Source organism: Amphiura filiformis, chromosome 8 (genome assembly GCF_039555335.1).
Source record: "Amphiura filiformis chromosome 8, Afil_fr2py, whole genome shotgun sequence".
In the NCBI taxonomy this organism is placed as follows: Eukaryota; Metazoa; Echinodermata; class Ophiuroidea; order Amphilepidida; family Amphiuridae; genus Amphiura; species Amphiura filiformis.
In genome coordinates this window covers 63,381,645-63,398,208 of record NC_092635.1, presented here as the reverse complement: position 1 = coordinate 63,398,208, position 16,564 = coordinate 63,381,645, and the positions used below count along the sequence as shown (strand labels likewise).

Here is a 16,564-nt window from a genome sequence, read left to right as displayed (position 1 = left end):
CCATGTAATGTTGCTATAGGGGGATCACTACACCTCCGCCACAGCGAGTCTGTTACCTTCCCAACATTTAAGAATGCCGGTACCCATTTATACACCTGGGTGGAGATCGAGTAATCGAGATAAAGTGCCTTACTCAACACGATGGCCTTGCCTGGGCTTGAACCCGCAACCTTCCGATTATGAGTCGGGCCCATTCCGCTCGACCACCGTGCTCCCTGAAATTAGTTCAGATGCAAAACCCCATTATACACCATTTTCAAACTTTTTGAGATCAGGCCACCAACATTTGGCCCTATAATGCTGGCTTTATTGCTACCCTATGCCATGGTAACGTTTTGAAAATAGGATCAATAATCATGCACCTCATCAACACTAATTGGAATTGCAGTCACATGTTAATATTTTTTTCAATACGTTTCAATAGGAGACTTCAAGAATGCCGCAAGTGACAATAAAATGGAAAATCACTTAAGACCTTCTGTGCACATTCTGCCAAATGATTTATCATCACATATAAGTTTATTACTTACTATATTAAAATGTTTGATTTATAGCTTTGCTTTCCAGCACTCATATAGTGAGTGCAGGCAGCAAGATGGTGGATACTTACCACCACAAAGAGATCTTCTTTAGTGGGTCCAGTGGCTAAGAATTGTTCCCCAACTTTGGCTCTCGCATCTCTCTTATACTGGATCACTGTCCCACCAACAGTAAAGTTGCCAGGCAGATCAATCCTCCAGTTGCCATTGATCTTGGTTTCACCGCTTGAATCTTGCAATGCTGTGGATCAAACCAAATTAAAACTTAAGTTTTTCACAAAATCAACAAATGATAAGAAGGAAGGTGAATGCCCCACACAAAGGTGTGTAAATAACAAAAGTTTGTAAATACAAATAATAAGCAATGTGCAAATAAGCGCATTAATATTAATAAATATGCAAATAACATGACACAAAGTCAGAACAAACATTCACCCAAAACCGGAGTATTTTCTGCAAAAATGAAATGTTAGATAAATTTTATGATTCCCCCTCCAGGTATCCCCCATAGATCCCCCCCCCCCCCCTTAAGGTTCCTGGTGCTGCCACTGTAAACAGTTTTTTGAATGGACATTTAATTACAAGCTATTACATGAGATAACAAATATATATAAAATAAGAAACATGGTCATGCGTCTTGAACTCGCCACCCACAAAAGGTGGTGATGTTATGTTTTACCAAATTCAACTCAAATTAAATGATGATATCTCTGTTAAGAAAGAACTTATTGTCATGCTTGTGGATTATTTTTGTTTTAGCCTTTTTAATACTGCGCTTCATAGAATTCAGAATCGGCAGGGTGGCGGAGGTGGGGATGTGGAGGTGGGGGACGTGGTACACAGAAACTCTATGGGATTGATATTCTCAGTGCCTAATCTGCTTCTGTCAAGGCTGTAAATTGGATTTTGACTCTATTTAGCATCTAAAAGACTCATGACCTTACAGCTAAACAATTCTACTTATTGTTTTTAATCATTTATGATTAGTTTAGTCTAGAAAATACAAACTTTTCCATACAAAACTACCCGTTGTCATATTAAGCACTGTATAGTACGGTAAGTAATGCGTATGTCTTCAAAATCTAAAAGTTGCTGTAAAATGTTAATTACTTATCCTATCATAGTCTAATTAAAGATTTTCTGAAGGGAAATTTGATGAGGAATCCAAATATGGACTTATTTTTTTTTTCTGTATGGGTTAGGGGCAAAATGTTTCAGTTCAAAATATGTTGAACCGTAAAAATTTCTAACATACTTTGGGACACCCTGTATTCCGAGATTACCAAACAGCTGTGAGTTTGGTTTCTTCCAAAGTCAGTAGGCTCCCCCTATCCTCTAACCAAATGAATGTTGTTTACTTCCAGTTTATTATGGCAAGTTGGTAATAAGCAATGCATTAAGTAACACATTTTTTATCTGAATCTTTTTGTGGCGCCCTCTACGGAGGCGCCACAATATAGGCATGATTTTGAGAAAAGCTTCTAATTTCACTCTTGCTAGATTGACTTCACAATTGTTTTGCTAAAATTATGCACAGCTCAGAAATAAAACCACAATTTGCTTGGATTTTATTTTATTGTTGTTTTCTGATATGCACGGGATAAAATGGTGAGCGTATATTCTTTGTTTAAAATACAAAATTAGGATTTATAAAAACACCAAATAAATCCTGACCTTTGTATGCGTTCAACCAGTTTACCGTGTGCCTTAGAACCCGATAGACGGTGACATTTGACCATACACTAGGATCCACAACATGCTCATCTATCATGGGAACAGTTCTTAAACCCTAATACATTTGTACATTCATCCTTTGAAAATATGGGTACACAAACTCATACTCTGCAACTTGAGGTCAAATTTTGCACTATGATTATGTAATTGAGGTTATTGGACTATCCCATTGGGATGAGACTCTTGTGGTCCATAGTGAAAAGATCAATTAACGAGGCCTCTTAAACTGATGGCTTTTGTTTGCTAATTACCATAGAATCTATATAGCGGTTATTCATTGGATTAAGTAAATAACTAAATCCTGTTATCTACCCAGCAATGTTTGCTTATCTTAATAATTGTAACAAATTGTACAAGACAGAAAAGGCAAACAGACAGAAATTAAGAGTTTTAATTAGAGAGTTGACAGGAAGTTGTAAGAGTTAAATTGTTATGGATATGATTGGTGTAAGCACGAAAATGTTGAATGTCAGATCAAAGTCATCCGAGGTGAATTAAGTAATGTCAATCACAAATTGTTACAGGTCATTTGAGGTGGACTAAGTTTATATTTGGAACATCTTCTACTCTTCCCTAGAAAAATCATTATAATACCAAATCTACACACCATGGATTTCACCATATCACGTCCAAGTTCACATTGGGCGCCACATTCCTTTTTTAAAGGAATTTTTATTTATTCCACCCTGTATAACTTGAAGGTCACCCTGTATAATGAGTTGAAATGTTATATTTGAATTGCTTATGCCCATGCTTATGCCTTCAGCTTTCCAAAAATGTATACTTTTGCTAGTTTAGGGTTATTGTGGAGATAATCTAATTAGGAACTCGACTGGTGTAAAATTCATAATTTTGTGACGTAACGCTAAAGGGTGGCCAATTCAGGACACATGGTCGTATTTATTGTCAACATTTAAACTGTTCTTCATCTGACCATACATATGCTATTCATTGATTTTGTTACCAACACTATGAAACATTCAGGAAGAAGTAAAAAATGTTAATAACATCATCACTGAGGTTCAAAGGTTGAATATCTTTGATAATACCATGAGGCTACCATGCCTAGTATGAAATTTATTACCATGATTCATAGCAGTGTATCCCTTGTGCTATTTATTTTTCTATCTGATGTGATGCATATTCCTTAAAACACTTTGCATGTTTTTGTATGTGTAATTAACCCTCTGCCAGGCAGACAGTGAATGAATTTGATTTAATAGGTTTACTTTGGAAATACAAGTGTCATCAAAAATGATAGTTTGACTGAAACATTTGTTGGCTCATGAGCTAAATCCAGCATCAAAAACCATTCTTAAACACTTGAGAACGTTCCTGCAATCTTATTGGTTCTTACCCAACTTTACCCGTGTGATGACACGATATCACACGGAACAGCGCGTGTGCGTCGACGCGATACGCGTACTCGCTATTTGGACCAATCGGAGGCGCACAGCAACAACGGAACTGATCGATTTTAAGCCCTAGGTAATTCCTTGCAAAATGTAGGATTTAATTTGATTAAAACTTGTATGATATTTTTTATTTGAATTGAAATGTTTAAGAATGAGAATAAAGGTATTGTTTTTAGCCGCTGTCATGCATCTATCGTCTCATATTACACGGGCGACATCATTATTTTTGGCGTAAAACAACTCGGCTTTGCCTACTTAAAATAATGATGTCGCCCGTGTAATATGAGACGATAGATGCACTCCAGCGGCTAAAAACAATACCTTTATTCTCATTCTCAGTATAGTCTGATTCAGACTCCAAATCGTGGCCACGATATCAGAGCCGCAATTAAAATGAAATCTGAGCCAGGTTTTTTCAAGCTCTGCGGTGAAAATTCTCATCACGCGATGGAATTTTCGTTGGCATTGAGAGTTGAACGTCTCACTCTCTTTTGCGATATCGCGGCCGTGGATGCTTGTGATTGGCTGCTGGAAAATCAAGGTTGGGAGAATGAATGACCATAAAAGGAGGCTACGATATTGCGGTGTATATTATTGCATTTCATCACGCGATGCACAAAAGCATTGCACGTTGTTGCGATGTGGAGTCTGCATCGGACTTACATCTTAAAGCAGAATACAGACAATGCAGTTTCCCTCTTCTCCCCTAGCTCCCATGGCTCAAATTCAATCTAAAAAGGTTTGACTCAAAACTTTTGAAACTTACATTCTTCTACACATAGTGAAATATTTTCACTAATTTAAAGTGTTAATTACACATTTGCATTAAAATACATAATTTACCGATACTTTTGTTTAAAAAAATGCCAATTTATTCTTTCATATGAAAAGGCAACATGTTTGATATGAGGAAATTGCTCTATATGTTCTTTGTTAACTATAGAAAGACTCATGTTTTAAATAGAAATCTAGGTTTACAAGCTTCATGACCGGCCGGCAGGTTATATGCACCAAATGATTTGACACATTGCCAACTTATTATGGAAGATATCATTTAGCAGAGTATTAAGAAATAAGTTATCTAGTCTCGCAATGTTGTTTATACAAAACTTAAGAGCAATCTGCATCATTTTGTATGATGTTTACACATGGAATGATTTGAAGCTACAGTAATGCCATATATTTAAAATCTGCTCTAGTTTTCAAATATATCACAAAAAAGCAGTGACTCAATTTGAAAAGACTATCATTTTGTTAATAATGTTCACGAAATTGATACATTTTTAAGGTCAATAGATAGAAGCAATTCAGGTTCAACCCTCTGATGCATGTCAACAACTGATATGGAACAGCCTAACCCTAACAACCAAAGGGCATTTTGGCAACTGGAAAGGAAAGAAGGAAGGAATAAAGAGAGAAAACAAACAAAGAAGTTGTTTGCTCGACGGATTCGAACCAGAGACCCTTAGAATGGTTGGCGACTGGTAGCCATAGGTCTTTCACTGACCCAGCCAACGAAAGCGTGCCTATATATCACTTAAGGTGACTGTATCATCACACTACATGGATCGTTTCACTTTATTCCTTCCTTCTCCCTTTCCATTTGCTACCAAAAAGCACTTGGGGCATTAGGGTTTAAGTAACCTTTGTTTTTTAAACCTTCCTTAAAATTGTAACTCACCAACCAACCAGGGATATATCCCTGAACCAACTACCCTAGTGACTTTCATGACAAAAATGAAGCCTATCATTCTGAGATATGCTAAGCATGAGATTCACTTGTAAACTTATTTTGACCTATAAGAGTTTCCTAGGGATAAACATTTGAATAAATCAGGAAATGCATGGTTTGAAATATCCTGTCTTTTAGAATATCAAATCTTATCCCATGCAAGAAGCAATAGCTCAATAATATGCACAATGTTTATTGGAAATATTATAAAAGAATTTAGAAATTAATAAAATATAAATCATAATTGGGTAGTTTTTTAATATAATTTTTTCGGCAAAAATGAAGAAAACAGCAGTATTGATAAATATTGAAATGCACATAGCTACAAATGTGCATGCAGACAAACTCCCAACATGGATTGAAATGTGACATTTGACCTTAATATTGGACATTATCACTTGCACTGTATCCCGGCATGGTATGGTAGCACACCAATTATCTAACAACAAGAAACATCACGGTTTTCGATGCAAGGCGTCAATTGGGATGCCTCCACTATGGGGTGATTTAAATTTGGAAAGATATTATAACAGTTAAATGTCAAACTGCATGAGTAAACTCAAATGACCTATGACCTCCATATGTGACCTTGGATACCACCAATACATGCAGGTACCCATAATGCAACTACAACAAGCCGGATAGTTGTAATAGGATTTGAACTGTTCATGAGACCAAATTTTAATTTACAAGTTGACCAAGTTGACCTCAAATGTCCTTTGACCTTAGTATTCACCCTTTGCATGGATCCGCCATCTTGCTACAAAAAAAAACACGAGATTCTCCTTGTAAACGCATGCGCAATTATTAATTAAATTAATTAAAGCACACATTTGAAACAACACACACTTTGCGGGTAGAACTTGCTTTGTCATGACCGTGCAAAGGGTCAATGACCTTGAAGAACACCCAAAAACAGTGGCTAGAATTTCATTTTATCCTGAAAATCTGAAGTCAATCCATCTTTCCATTCACGAGATACAGCATCCGGTGGTAGATACGGAAGCACACACATTGCAAAAACAGTATGCCTCACACGGTGGAGGCATAATAATCCAAACATCTCATTTTTGATGACCTTTTAGATTTTTAGAATTAGCAAATCACTAATGATAGCAAATTTCCAAAATCATGCAAAATTGCATGGGACCTTTTTGTATGAGAAATGTAGCGCTATACAAACCATGGGAATTTTTTTTTCATGTTCTGCACCCAAATGTGTCTAATTTGTTTCTATCAAATTTGGCTTAAAGCCATAATGAACGATTTCAGTAAAATTTTAATTTTGTTATTCTTCATTCAAAATGTTGAAATAATATTAGTCATAACTGCCAGGAAGCATTTTAAGCTGAAATAACAAGGTAAAGTGAAAGAAATCGCACTGGTTATTTTGGCCATTTGACATGTATTTCTATGGGAAGACATAAAGTCATAATAATTAAATTAAGACTTCATGTCGAACTTTGCTCAGTTGACCTACAAAGACAACAAATTTGGCAAATTCCATTTAGTTGGGACATGTTAAAATTACCCAATTTCATATTATCAAATCGTACATTATGGCTTTAAAAGGACCTCTTCCATTGTCAAGTGAACAGAAACTTTTGCATAAATGTACTTGATTAAACCTAATGCCCATCAGCCAGGGGATTTGGTTGGAGGTGGCCTATTAACCCTAATGCCTATCAGCCAGGGGATTTGGTCGGAGGAGGCCTATGCATTACCCTCTCCCACCCACTGAAGGGGAGGCAGCCAGCCTGTAGGGTTTGTAGGATTCAGGTGGTTAGGGTTAATGAGCATGCTGCAGACTGAGAGAGAGAGAGAGAGAAATGGTGGTTGTGTCAGCATGTATTGTGGGTGGGGTAAAAAAAAGAGTGTGTTCCATGGTTATTTTTTGGAAAATACCTAGTGGTCACTTTTTGACTACATGGACCTAATTAACCATAACACCCTTTGGGGGGGGGGGGTGGTCAGGATGTGTCACCCGTCCCACCCGCTGAAGGGTAGAGCTGGGTACGTACCCAGCATGCAGGGTTTTACAGGATTGAGGGTGGTTAAGGTTTCCAGGAAACTACAGTGTCAATGGGAGCTAATGAGAGATTTATGTTATTTTAACTTCAAGATCTGATGAAGTCACCAACAAGTTTTCTTATTCTCCCCATGACTTGACTTATCCACAGGGATGTAGATAGATCTGATGAAGTCACCAACAAGTTTTCTCCCCATGACTTGACTTATCCACAGGGATGTAGAAAGATCTGATGAAGTCACCAACAAGTTTTCTTATTCTCCCATGACTTGACTTATCCACAGGGATGTAGATAGATCTGATGAAGTCACCAACAAGTTTTCTCCCCATGACTTGGCTTATCCACAGGGATGTAGAAAGATCTGATGAAGTCACCAACAAGTTTTCTTATTCTCCCCATGACTTGGCTTATCCACAGGGATGTAGATAGATCTGATGAAGTCACCAACAAGTTTTCTTATTCTCCCCATGACTTGACTTATCCACAGGGATGTAGAAAGATCTGATGAAGTCACCAACAAGTTTTCTTATTCTCCCCGTGACTTGGCTTATCCACAGGGATGTAGATAGATCTGATGAAGTCACCAACAAGTTTTCTTATTCTCCCCATGACTTGACTTATCCACAGGGATGTAGAAAGATCTGATGAAGTCACCAACAAGTTTTCTTATTCTCCCCGTGACTTGGCTTATCCACAGGGATGTAGAAAGATCTGATGAAGTCACCAACAAGTTTTCTTATTCTCCCCATGACTTGGCTTATCCACAGGGATGTAGAAAGATCTGATGAAGTCACCAACAAGTTTTCTTATTCTCCCCATGACTTGGCTTATCCACAGGGATGTAGAAAGATCTGATGAAGTCACCAACAAGTTTTCTTATTCTCCCCATGACTTGACTTATCCACAGGGATGTAGAAAGATCTGATGAAGTCACCAACAAGTTTTCTTTTTCTCCCCATGACTTGACTTATCCACAGGGATGTAGAAAGATCTGATGAAGTCACCAACAAGTTTTCTTTTTCTCCCCGTGACTTGACTTATCCACAGGGATGTAGAAAGATCTGATGAAGTCACCAACAAGTTTTCTCCCCATGACTTGGCTTATCCACAGGGATGTAGAAAGATCTGATGAAGTCACCAACAAGTTTTCTCCCCATGACTTGACTTATCCACAGGGATGTAGAAAGATCTGATGAAGTCACCAACAAGTTTTCTCCCCGTGACTTGACTTATCCACATGGATGTAGAAAGATCTGATGAAGTCACCAACAAGTTTTCTTTTTCTCCCCGTGACTTGACTTATCCACAGGGATGTAGAAAGATCTGATGAAGTCACCAACAAGTTTTCTCCCCATGACTTGACTTATCCACAGGGGTGTAGAAAGATCTGATGAAGTCACCAACAAGTTTTCTCCCCATGACTTGACTTATCCACAGGGATGTAGAAAGATCTGATGAAGTCACCAACAAGTTTTCTTTTTCTCCCCGTGACTTGACTTATCCACAGGGATGTAGAAAGATCTGATGAAGTCACCAACAAGTTTTCTCCCCATGACTTGACTTATCCACAGGGATGTAGAAAGATCTGATGAAGTCACCAACAAGTTTTCTCCCCATGACTTGACTTATCCACAGGGATGTAGAAAGATCTGATGAAGTCACCAACAAGTTTTCTTTTTCTCCCCATGACTTGACTTATCAACAGGGATGTAGAAGGAAATGAAATGAATAATGAAAGGAAGAACTGCAAACTATTTATAAATGGACTTAAAAAAGTCAAACAGAAATTATATTATTAACCCAGGTAATTTCTGCTTTTGGCCATGTTGATATACATAGCACCTTAGGGGTGGTGCAATAATTATGTGTACCCCGGGTGGTGAATTATAGGGGGCAAAGATTTTTGGCAGGCCAAAGGGGGGCAAGCATTTTTGGCAGGTCAAAAGGGGGTCAAGCAATTTTGGCAGGTCGAAAGGGGGGAAGCAATTTTTGGCACAGATATTTTGGGTACCATTTTATATTACGCCTAAAAAGGCGTAGGAAAAACGTTAGGAACATGTTCAAATATGCAAAATTTCCTGCTCGCTGCTCTCGCATTATATGATAAGACAATTTAAGGTTTTAAATTTGGGTTCCCCAAAATCTTGCATGTGTAAGGGGGGGCAAAGATTTTTTGGCACGTCAAAAGGGGGGGGGCAAAGGTTTTTTAGCACGTCGAAAGGGGGGGGGCAAAGATTTTTTGGCACGGCCAAAGGGGGGGGCAAGCGATTTTTGGCAGACCATTTTGAGAATTCACCACCCCCGGGGGTACACATAATTATTGCACCACCCCTTAGGGTACCTTGAATGCTTTGTGATTGCTAGAGGAAGGACTGGAAACAATTTTCAACAGGACTGCAAACAAATATTACTCTCTTGACCCATATCAATCTGCTTTTGGCCAAATATGTGATGTTCATGTACATCACACATTTTGGTTTCTTGAATGTTTTGTGATAGCAGGTATTAGTTCAATTTTCATAAGGCCCCCAAAAAAGTTGTTTGATTGTCCTCCACCGCCCGCTCCTCAGATTAAGGCCTGACCAATATTTTCTTCTTTTTTCATTTTTTTTTTCCTTTTGAAGATTTTTCAGATTTGGAGCATCTCTGGACCTAGCCAGAGCTAAATGCTAGGATCGTTCATGGCTGAAAATAAAAAGCCCCGCAACAAATATTATGCAAAATTATAATTTGTGTTCAGGTCATAATCTATTATTATTAATGACTTCAAAATACATTGGATTTATATCCATTTTGAAATCCTTAAAAGACTATGACATGAACACAAACTTATAACTTTGCATATTAAACAAACAAAATGTTGTTTTTTTACGTCAGTAACGCCAACATGAATCATTGAACAAATTAACAACCAATTATTTTTTTGGCCTAATGGTGGGCATTTCCTCCCAGCTACATACAATTTAAGAAAATATCACGAGGACTGTCAATTTTTAATCATTTTAAAAATCAAAATTATTGATATCGGAAGGACATTCCTCATATTCAGAATGCAATTGGTGTGTCTGACGTGCTCTCACTCTCAGGTCCCACAAAAAATACTGTGCAAAGGTGGGTGACCAGAGCCCTTAAATATCAAAATATCAAGCGCTATGTTAAGAACCACTGATCCAATACTAGGCTTGTTTGTACTCATTTCAATGCATTTTTCATGCTGATTCCAAATATGGTCATGAAAATTTACAATTCTGAAATTTTTGATTTTTCTATTTAAAAATTCGAACTTGTCGTCGTTGGGAGAGAGTTGAAGAAGTAGTACTAACCCAGGTAATTTCTGCTCTTTGCCATCTCGGTGACATTAATATACATCGCACCCTGTGGTATCCTGAATGCTTTATGATAGCCAATTGCCATGTTCGCTTCAGTATAGTCGCCACTGAAAACATCACAAGCTGTGTTGTCTCCTCCGCAGACACCGCATTTGTCTTTGACAAGCCCTGAGCCAAGGACTCCATCACAGCCTACAACCTAAAAAGATAAAAGATAGAGAATTGGTTGTGTTATTTTTACATTGATTAATTTACACAGCTTAATAAACACTGTAAATCGGCTATTCCATTTAAAACCTGCAATACCTCTGTGGAAGATTTATGAAGTCTTTCTCAGAGGGAGTGTGTTTTCCCAATAGAATTGGCTAGGGCTAATTATATACCCATACTCCCTTGTATGACTACCTAGATCTCACCACAAAGTATCTCAAATGGAAGTTACCCGATTGTCTATTCTATTTGTACTCCATACTCCCTCTGTAGGAGACTTTAGCTTATATCGTCAACATTGGGAGTGTGTATTTCAAATGGGGCCAATTCCACCACCATGCATCCCCTACCAGGTGTGACTGTATGTATAACCTACCACAACTGTTGATCTGTTTTCCAATACAATGGTGAAGGGTAATCATGATTGCAACTCAAAATGTATTCTCATTTTGTAAGCATATTTTAACCCTATGAGCTACAAAAGAGCCTACAGCACAAAATAGGGTAAGTATCCCACATTATGTGATTGTGTAATCATCTGAACATGCACAGCACAAAACATTGACCAACCAACGTACACACTCATGGCTTGCCATCTCAGGTTATGTGCTTAGCAACCAACAAATCTGTGGACCATAGAAAACAACTTTTCTCTTCATCTTCTTTCTTCCTTTCCCTTGCCAAAAGGACCCCAGTAATTGGTAGTGTTAATCTGCACACAAGAGTATGAGGGTTAATTTGCACAGATTCTATGCAAATTAGCCCTCCTCTGGACTTATTGCTATAGATGAAAGTTGGTGAAATTTGGAGACAAATTGCCCTTATAATGTAGTCATGTATAATGAGCCTTGAATTTTAGATGGATCAATGTATTCATGAATATCCATGTTGTTATTGTGATATTTTTATCTTTTATAATATCGTTTGAGGAGAAATCAGATTTAGGGATGAGTTCAGGGGTTAGCACCTGTTACCTCTTTATCAGAGCCCTTCGCTAAGTTTGGGTAATAGATCCCGTAGCCAAAAACCAGTGCAACTATTTTGTTTATTACACCATCATTACTTTGACAATGGGAGATTAGGTCATAAAAGTAGGAAAAATAACACACAGGGAAATAGCCTGTGTCATTTGTGATTGACCAATGAAATGGCATGATTAGCTCATGAATATTTATGAGGTGTAATACATCAAATTATATAACATGACTGTAGCATCACATTTCTTTAAGTATTTGAACTGTACATTAGAGAAAGGACTTTGCATAAACGGAAGTGTTGTTGACAAGAATTGAAGCGTCAGATCGTGCTTCCGGTCATTTGCTAATGTAGACCCGAGTCAGAATACGAACATGCTGGTCACTTTTGGGAAAAAAAACCTTCTTGCCTAATCTACAGCAGATACGTTTCCTATTCATAACCTCCGCGTATCACGCCATATGTGCGTTCCAATCAAATTGGTCGTTAAATGATTTACGCACACCGCGGTGTACCGGCGCAGAGGTTATTGATATCCATCAATCACCTCCGTGTATGCTTACGCGGTACATGACTTCAAGCGTAATGCGCATCTGTTGCGCCCGAACACTTCACACACACGGAACTACCATATTTGCACATGGCGTGATGGCGCAGTCCTGTAATTGGTAAGTCCGTTTTAGCCTGTTCGACTTTTTGAAGGGCGAAATATATGTTTTGATAAAAATTGTTTATTCTAACAAATTTCGGAGAATAAAATCTTGAGATTTGGTTGAGTGATGAGTTAAAAATGACGGTTATGAATTCGGTTAATAACTCAGTTATATGTCGGGCATTGTAAAAAATCAAAACATTTTGCTTTGGACCTCGGAATATCTGCGCCCCTCGGGATATTCCTCGGTTCCAAAGGCAAAATGTTTAGATTTTTCACAATGCCCTCAAATAACCAAATGCGCAGTTATTAACCTATAATTAGTTCAGTACACACACATCATCACACACCCCTCCTTGTTTCCCCCTCCTCTTCCATCACACCTGGACACCATTACCCCCTTATCTCAGGGGATAAACCACCTCATTTAACCAATATGGTCAACTTCCTCATAGCCAATATTTTTGCAATCAATGACTTCTATAAATTTATCCATAACTTATCACCTATATGATAAACTGTTCCCATAATTTTAAGTACGATCGTATGTTCCATACAAGCATGTGGTTTAGCCCTTCATAATCGTAGCTTTGGATCTCCTTATTTCTTAGGGTGGTATACATCATGGCATGAGTGCAGGATAAGAATATTACCATATGCCAAGGGATTTCACTCAATATTATGATGTGCATAATGTGCAAAAAAACCCTCTATTCTTTTCTTGTTCCTCCCTCAACACCCAATATTCTTTACAAAAAATGAATTCCTGTTTAATACAATAGAATCAGAATTTATTGACATTCACCATATAGCAGGTATGGTCAAAATACAAAACAACACTAAATACTACAACTAATACAAATTTTTAGTGAAAGATAAAGACACAATGAAAATAAGAAAATTACTCATAATAACGTAACACTGAAAACTAATTACTTAAAAATACGAGAAGCAAAAAATTGAAAAAGTTTCAGTGTGTCATCAAAAGAAATCGCTCTATGTGAACAAGAAATGAAAACACTTGAAAAACTAAATCAATTTATTGATGATCGTAGATCAAATGCAGATTTAACATAATTAGCAACTACATGAACTGTATCATGATCGTTAGCACTCATAATTAAATTAAATTTTTTATTAACAAACATTTGAATTGAAATCAAATATATCACTAAATTTATCAAACAAATTAACTCGCAAGTTATTATAAAGCGAACAACGCATAACAAAATGGAATTCATCTTCAACCTCGTGAATACCAAAGAAATTTTGTAAGGCAATTTTCAACTGTGTTTGTAGTGTCATCTAGTTAATGCAGACCTTACAAAAAACAGAGGAAAAAGACTGAAAATGCTGAAAAACAGCGCAAAATTAGGGCAAAATGGCTCAAATTGGGCTGAAAATAAAAGAAAACACATAAATTTTAGGTATTTTCAGCTGAAAAGAGGAAAAGTTTCAGGTCTGATAATGTTTTCTAAATGTTATTAAAAACATTTTATACCCTTTTGTTAACCAACATTTGTGCTTGCTGAGTAATTATGATTCACCACAAAACATGAGAATGATAGGATTTCACTTCTCCACTATAAGATAATCCATAGTTTTCAATAGTTCCTGTCCTTTAAATGCCATCTAATTGACCATATCTTTCAATATTTACTTCTTCAAGCTCTAAGGAAAACACTTTTTATTTTTAGATTATCACTATCAGGGTCATCTATATCCGAAAGGCTCCAGTCCAGTTTTTCACAAACTTTGGGTAAAAATAAGCTAAAATAAGGTGAAATAGTCATGTTTCCATGTCAACAATATCTGATTTGCTCATAGCAGTTGGTATTCTTGGTGTAGTCCTACTTGAGAGGGACTCATTTTCAATCAAGTCATACTAGTACTTCACAATCCATTATCGCCTGGTTTTCTTCGGGGTTTTCTCAAACGTCTACATGCAGTACAAATCAGTGGCGTAGCCAGTGGCGGTGCCCCCCGCTCGTCATGGCCGTCAGTTTATGAAAGGCCGTCGGTTGACGGAAGGCGTTGGTGAAAACAAAATTGGGTTAACAATAGACTATTTTTTATCCAGGATGACAGAAAAAAGGGGAGACTTATAAAAAAAGTTATGAAAAATTGTGAATGAAATTGAATATTACATAAAAATTTTGTGTTTTTATGTTGGTACCGTCTATAATCCTTTGCTTCTGGTGTGTGAGGTCCCGGGATCGATTTCTGGCAGTGGAAAACTGGCTGCTCAAGGACCCACTGGAAATAGGGAGAGGCTTTCTTGGGTTATCCAGGGTTGTCAAACCAAATCAAAGGTATTTCATTGTCAGCATTCTTTTGCCGCGATAATGTGCTCAACATTCTGATATACAGTGCGCAAAAGAATTAAGGTACCAGTTATGTTCACCCCTGTATATCCAAAACAAAGATGAATGAATCAAAATTAAAACAAGCAGCCAATACCTGTAGTCTTTAGCTCTGTGTTAAGACCTCATTTGTTGAAATTGGTTGAGAATTAAATAAACAGTGATCTAAAACCTAAGGAAGGAACAAAAAGCACTTTAGTGTTCTTGTTGTCAACAAGGCTGTTGTCAACAATATTGTTAACAAAGCAATTTTCCCAGATTGTCGACAAGACTACAAATATTAACCATGAAATTACTTCTCGGTATAAAAAGAAAGTAATAATTGAGCAAGATGACAATGATAGGATGGATTAATAGACTTCATTTTGTAATGGTGAGTTACCAATATGAATTGACAGTAATATTTTGATGCAAATAAACAATGCATAATGTGGTCTCTGAACTTAAAGCCATATTATAACATTTGCTGAGGAAGACGCCCTCACTGAATTTTTAAAATTCCTTTTTTTACACGATTAAATTGTACTTTATTAAACAAGACTCTAGGTGCTGTAGTTTTGTCAAAATCCGAGATTTTGAATAAAACGCCGGAACCGGCGCTTTATTATTACGATGGAATTATTAGTTGAACGCATACACGATGTTCATAACACACAGTACGTACACGGCGAGCGGGACGGTGATATACACAACAAAGGGTCATACCACAACACGACCGAAGGAGTGGTACGTATTGGCGACATGTGCGCTGGTAGTAAATTCCAATTTTCTTTGGCTTTGCTTTGCCGTAGTTGTTCGGCTCAAAAATAAAAGGGGATATATCTGACAGTAAAAGCTAACATTTTATGGCAAAGAAATGCTAATTTATTTTGTTTGAAAATATTATAATATGGCTTTAATATTTGGACTTTGGTGATGTATTGCTTTGTCAACAATTTGCCGATGTTGGATCTTGAGATTTGACGATTGCTGACAATGAAAATTTGACTCGACAACAACCCTACTAATTAATGAAAGCATGACCCTAGTTTTAATGTACTAATCACCTGAACATCGCCATTGCCTAAAATACTGTGCAGTGAAATGTAATCAAATCTGTGTTAAAATTATTTTTTTTTTTCAAATGGTGATACTCTTTTAAATTGACCAATTGAAATATTTAAATCTTTATATGATAAGAATCAACCTATTTAGATTGAAAAATAGATTGAAATGAATGGATTTTTGAATTGACTCTTCCTCTTTTTGTAAACTGATGGCATCTGTTGCATATGGTTAGAGTGAATATTTTCAATCTTTTCGACTGAAAATGCTAGCCTTATTGACCTGACCTTTCGACCATCTCCTCCATAATTGTCTTTGCATTTAAAAAAAAATATTTTGTTGTGTTATTTCATTGTATTTTGTTTTTAGTTATGGAAATAAAGAATGCTTGAATATTCAATCGCTAAAAAAATTGAGAATCACTCCTTTTAATTGATTGAAAAGATCAAAAAGTTGACTGAATATTCAAATCAATATAATTTTATCAATAACAGCAAGTGGCAAAAGATTAATCAATCTTTTCAAATGAATATTCAATTGG

At 36.9% G+C, this 16,564-nt stretch overlaps 1 protein-coding gene across 1 annotated transcript in view; it reads right to left on the bottom strand.

Moving 5' to 3' along the window:
* LOC140159656 (thrombospondin type-1 domain-containing protein 4-like) overlaps window positions 1-16,564 on the bottom strand; it is a 344,014-nt gene that overhangs the window by 109,760 nt on the left and 217,690 nt on the right. The window contains 2 exon segments of the mRNA XM_072183151.1: window positions 611-780; window positions 10,774-10,978. Coding sequence (XP_072039252.1) covers window positions 611-780; window positions 10,774-10,978 — 375 coding nt within the window.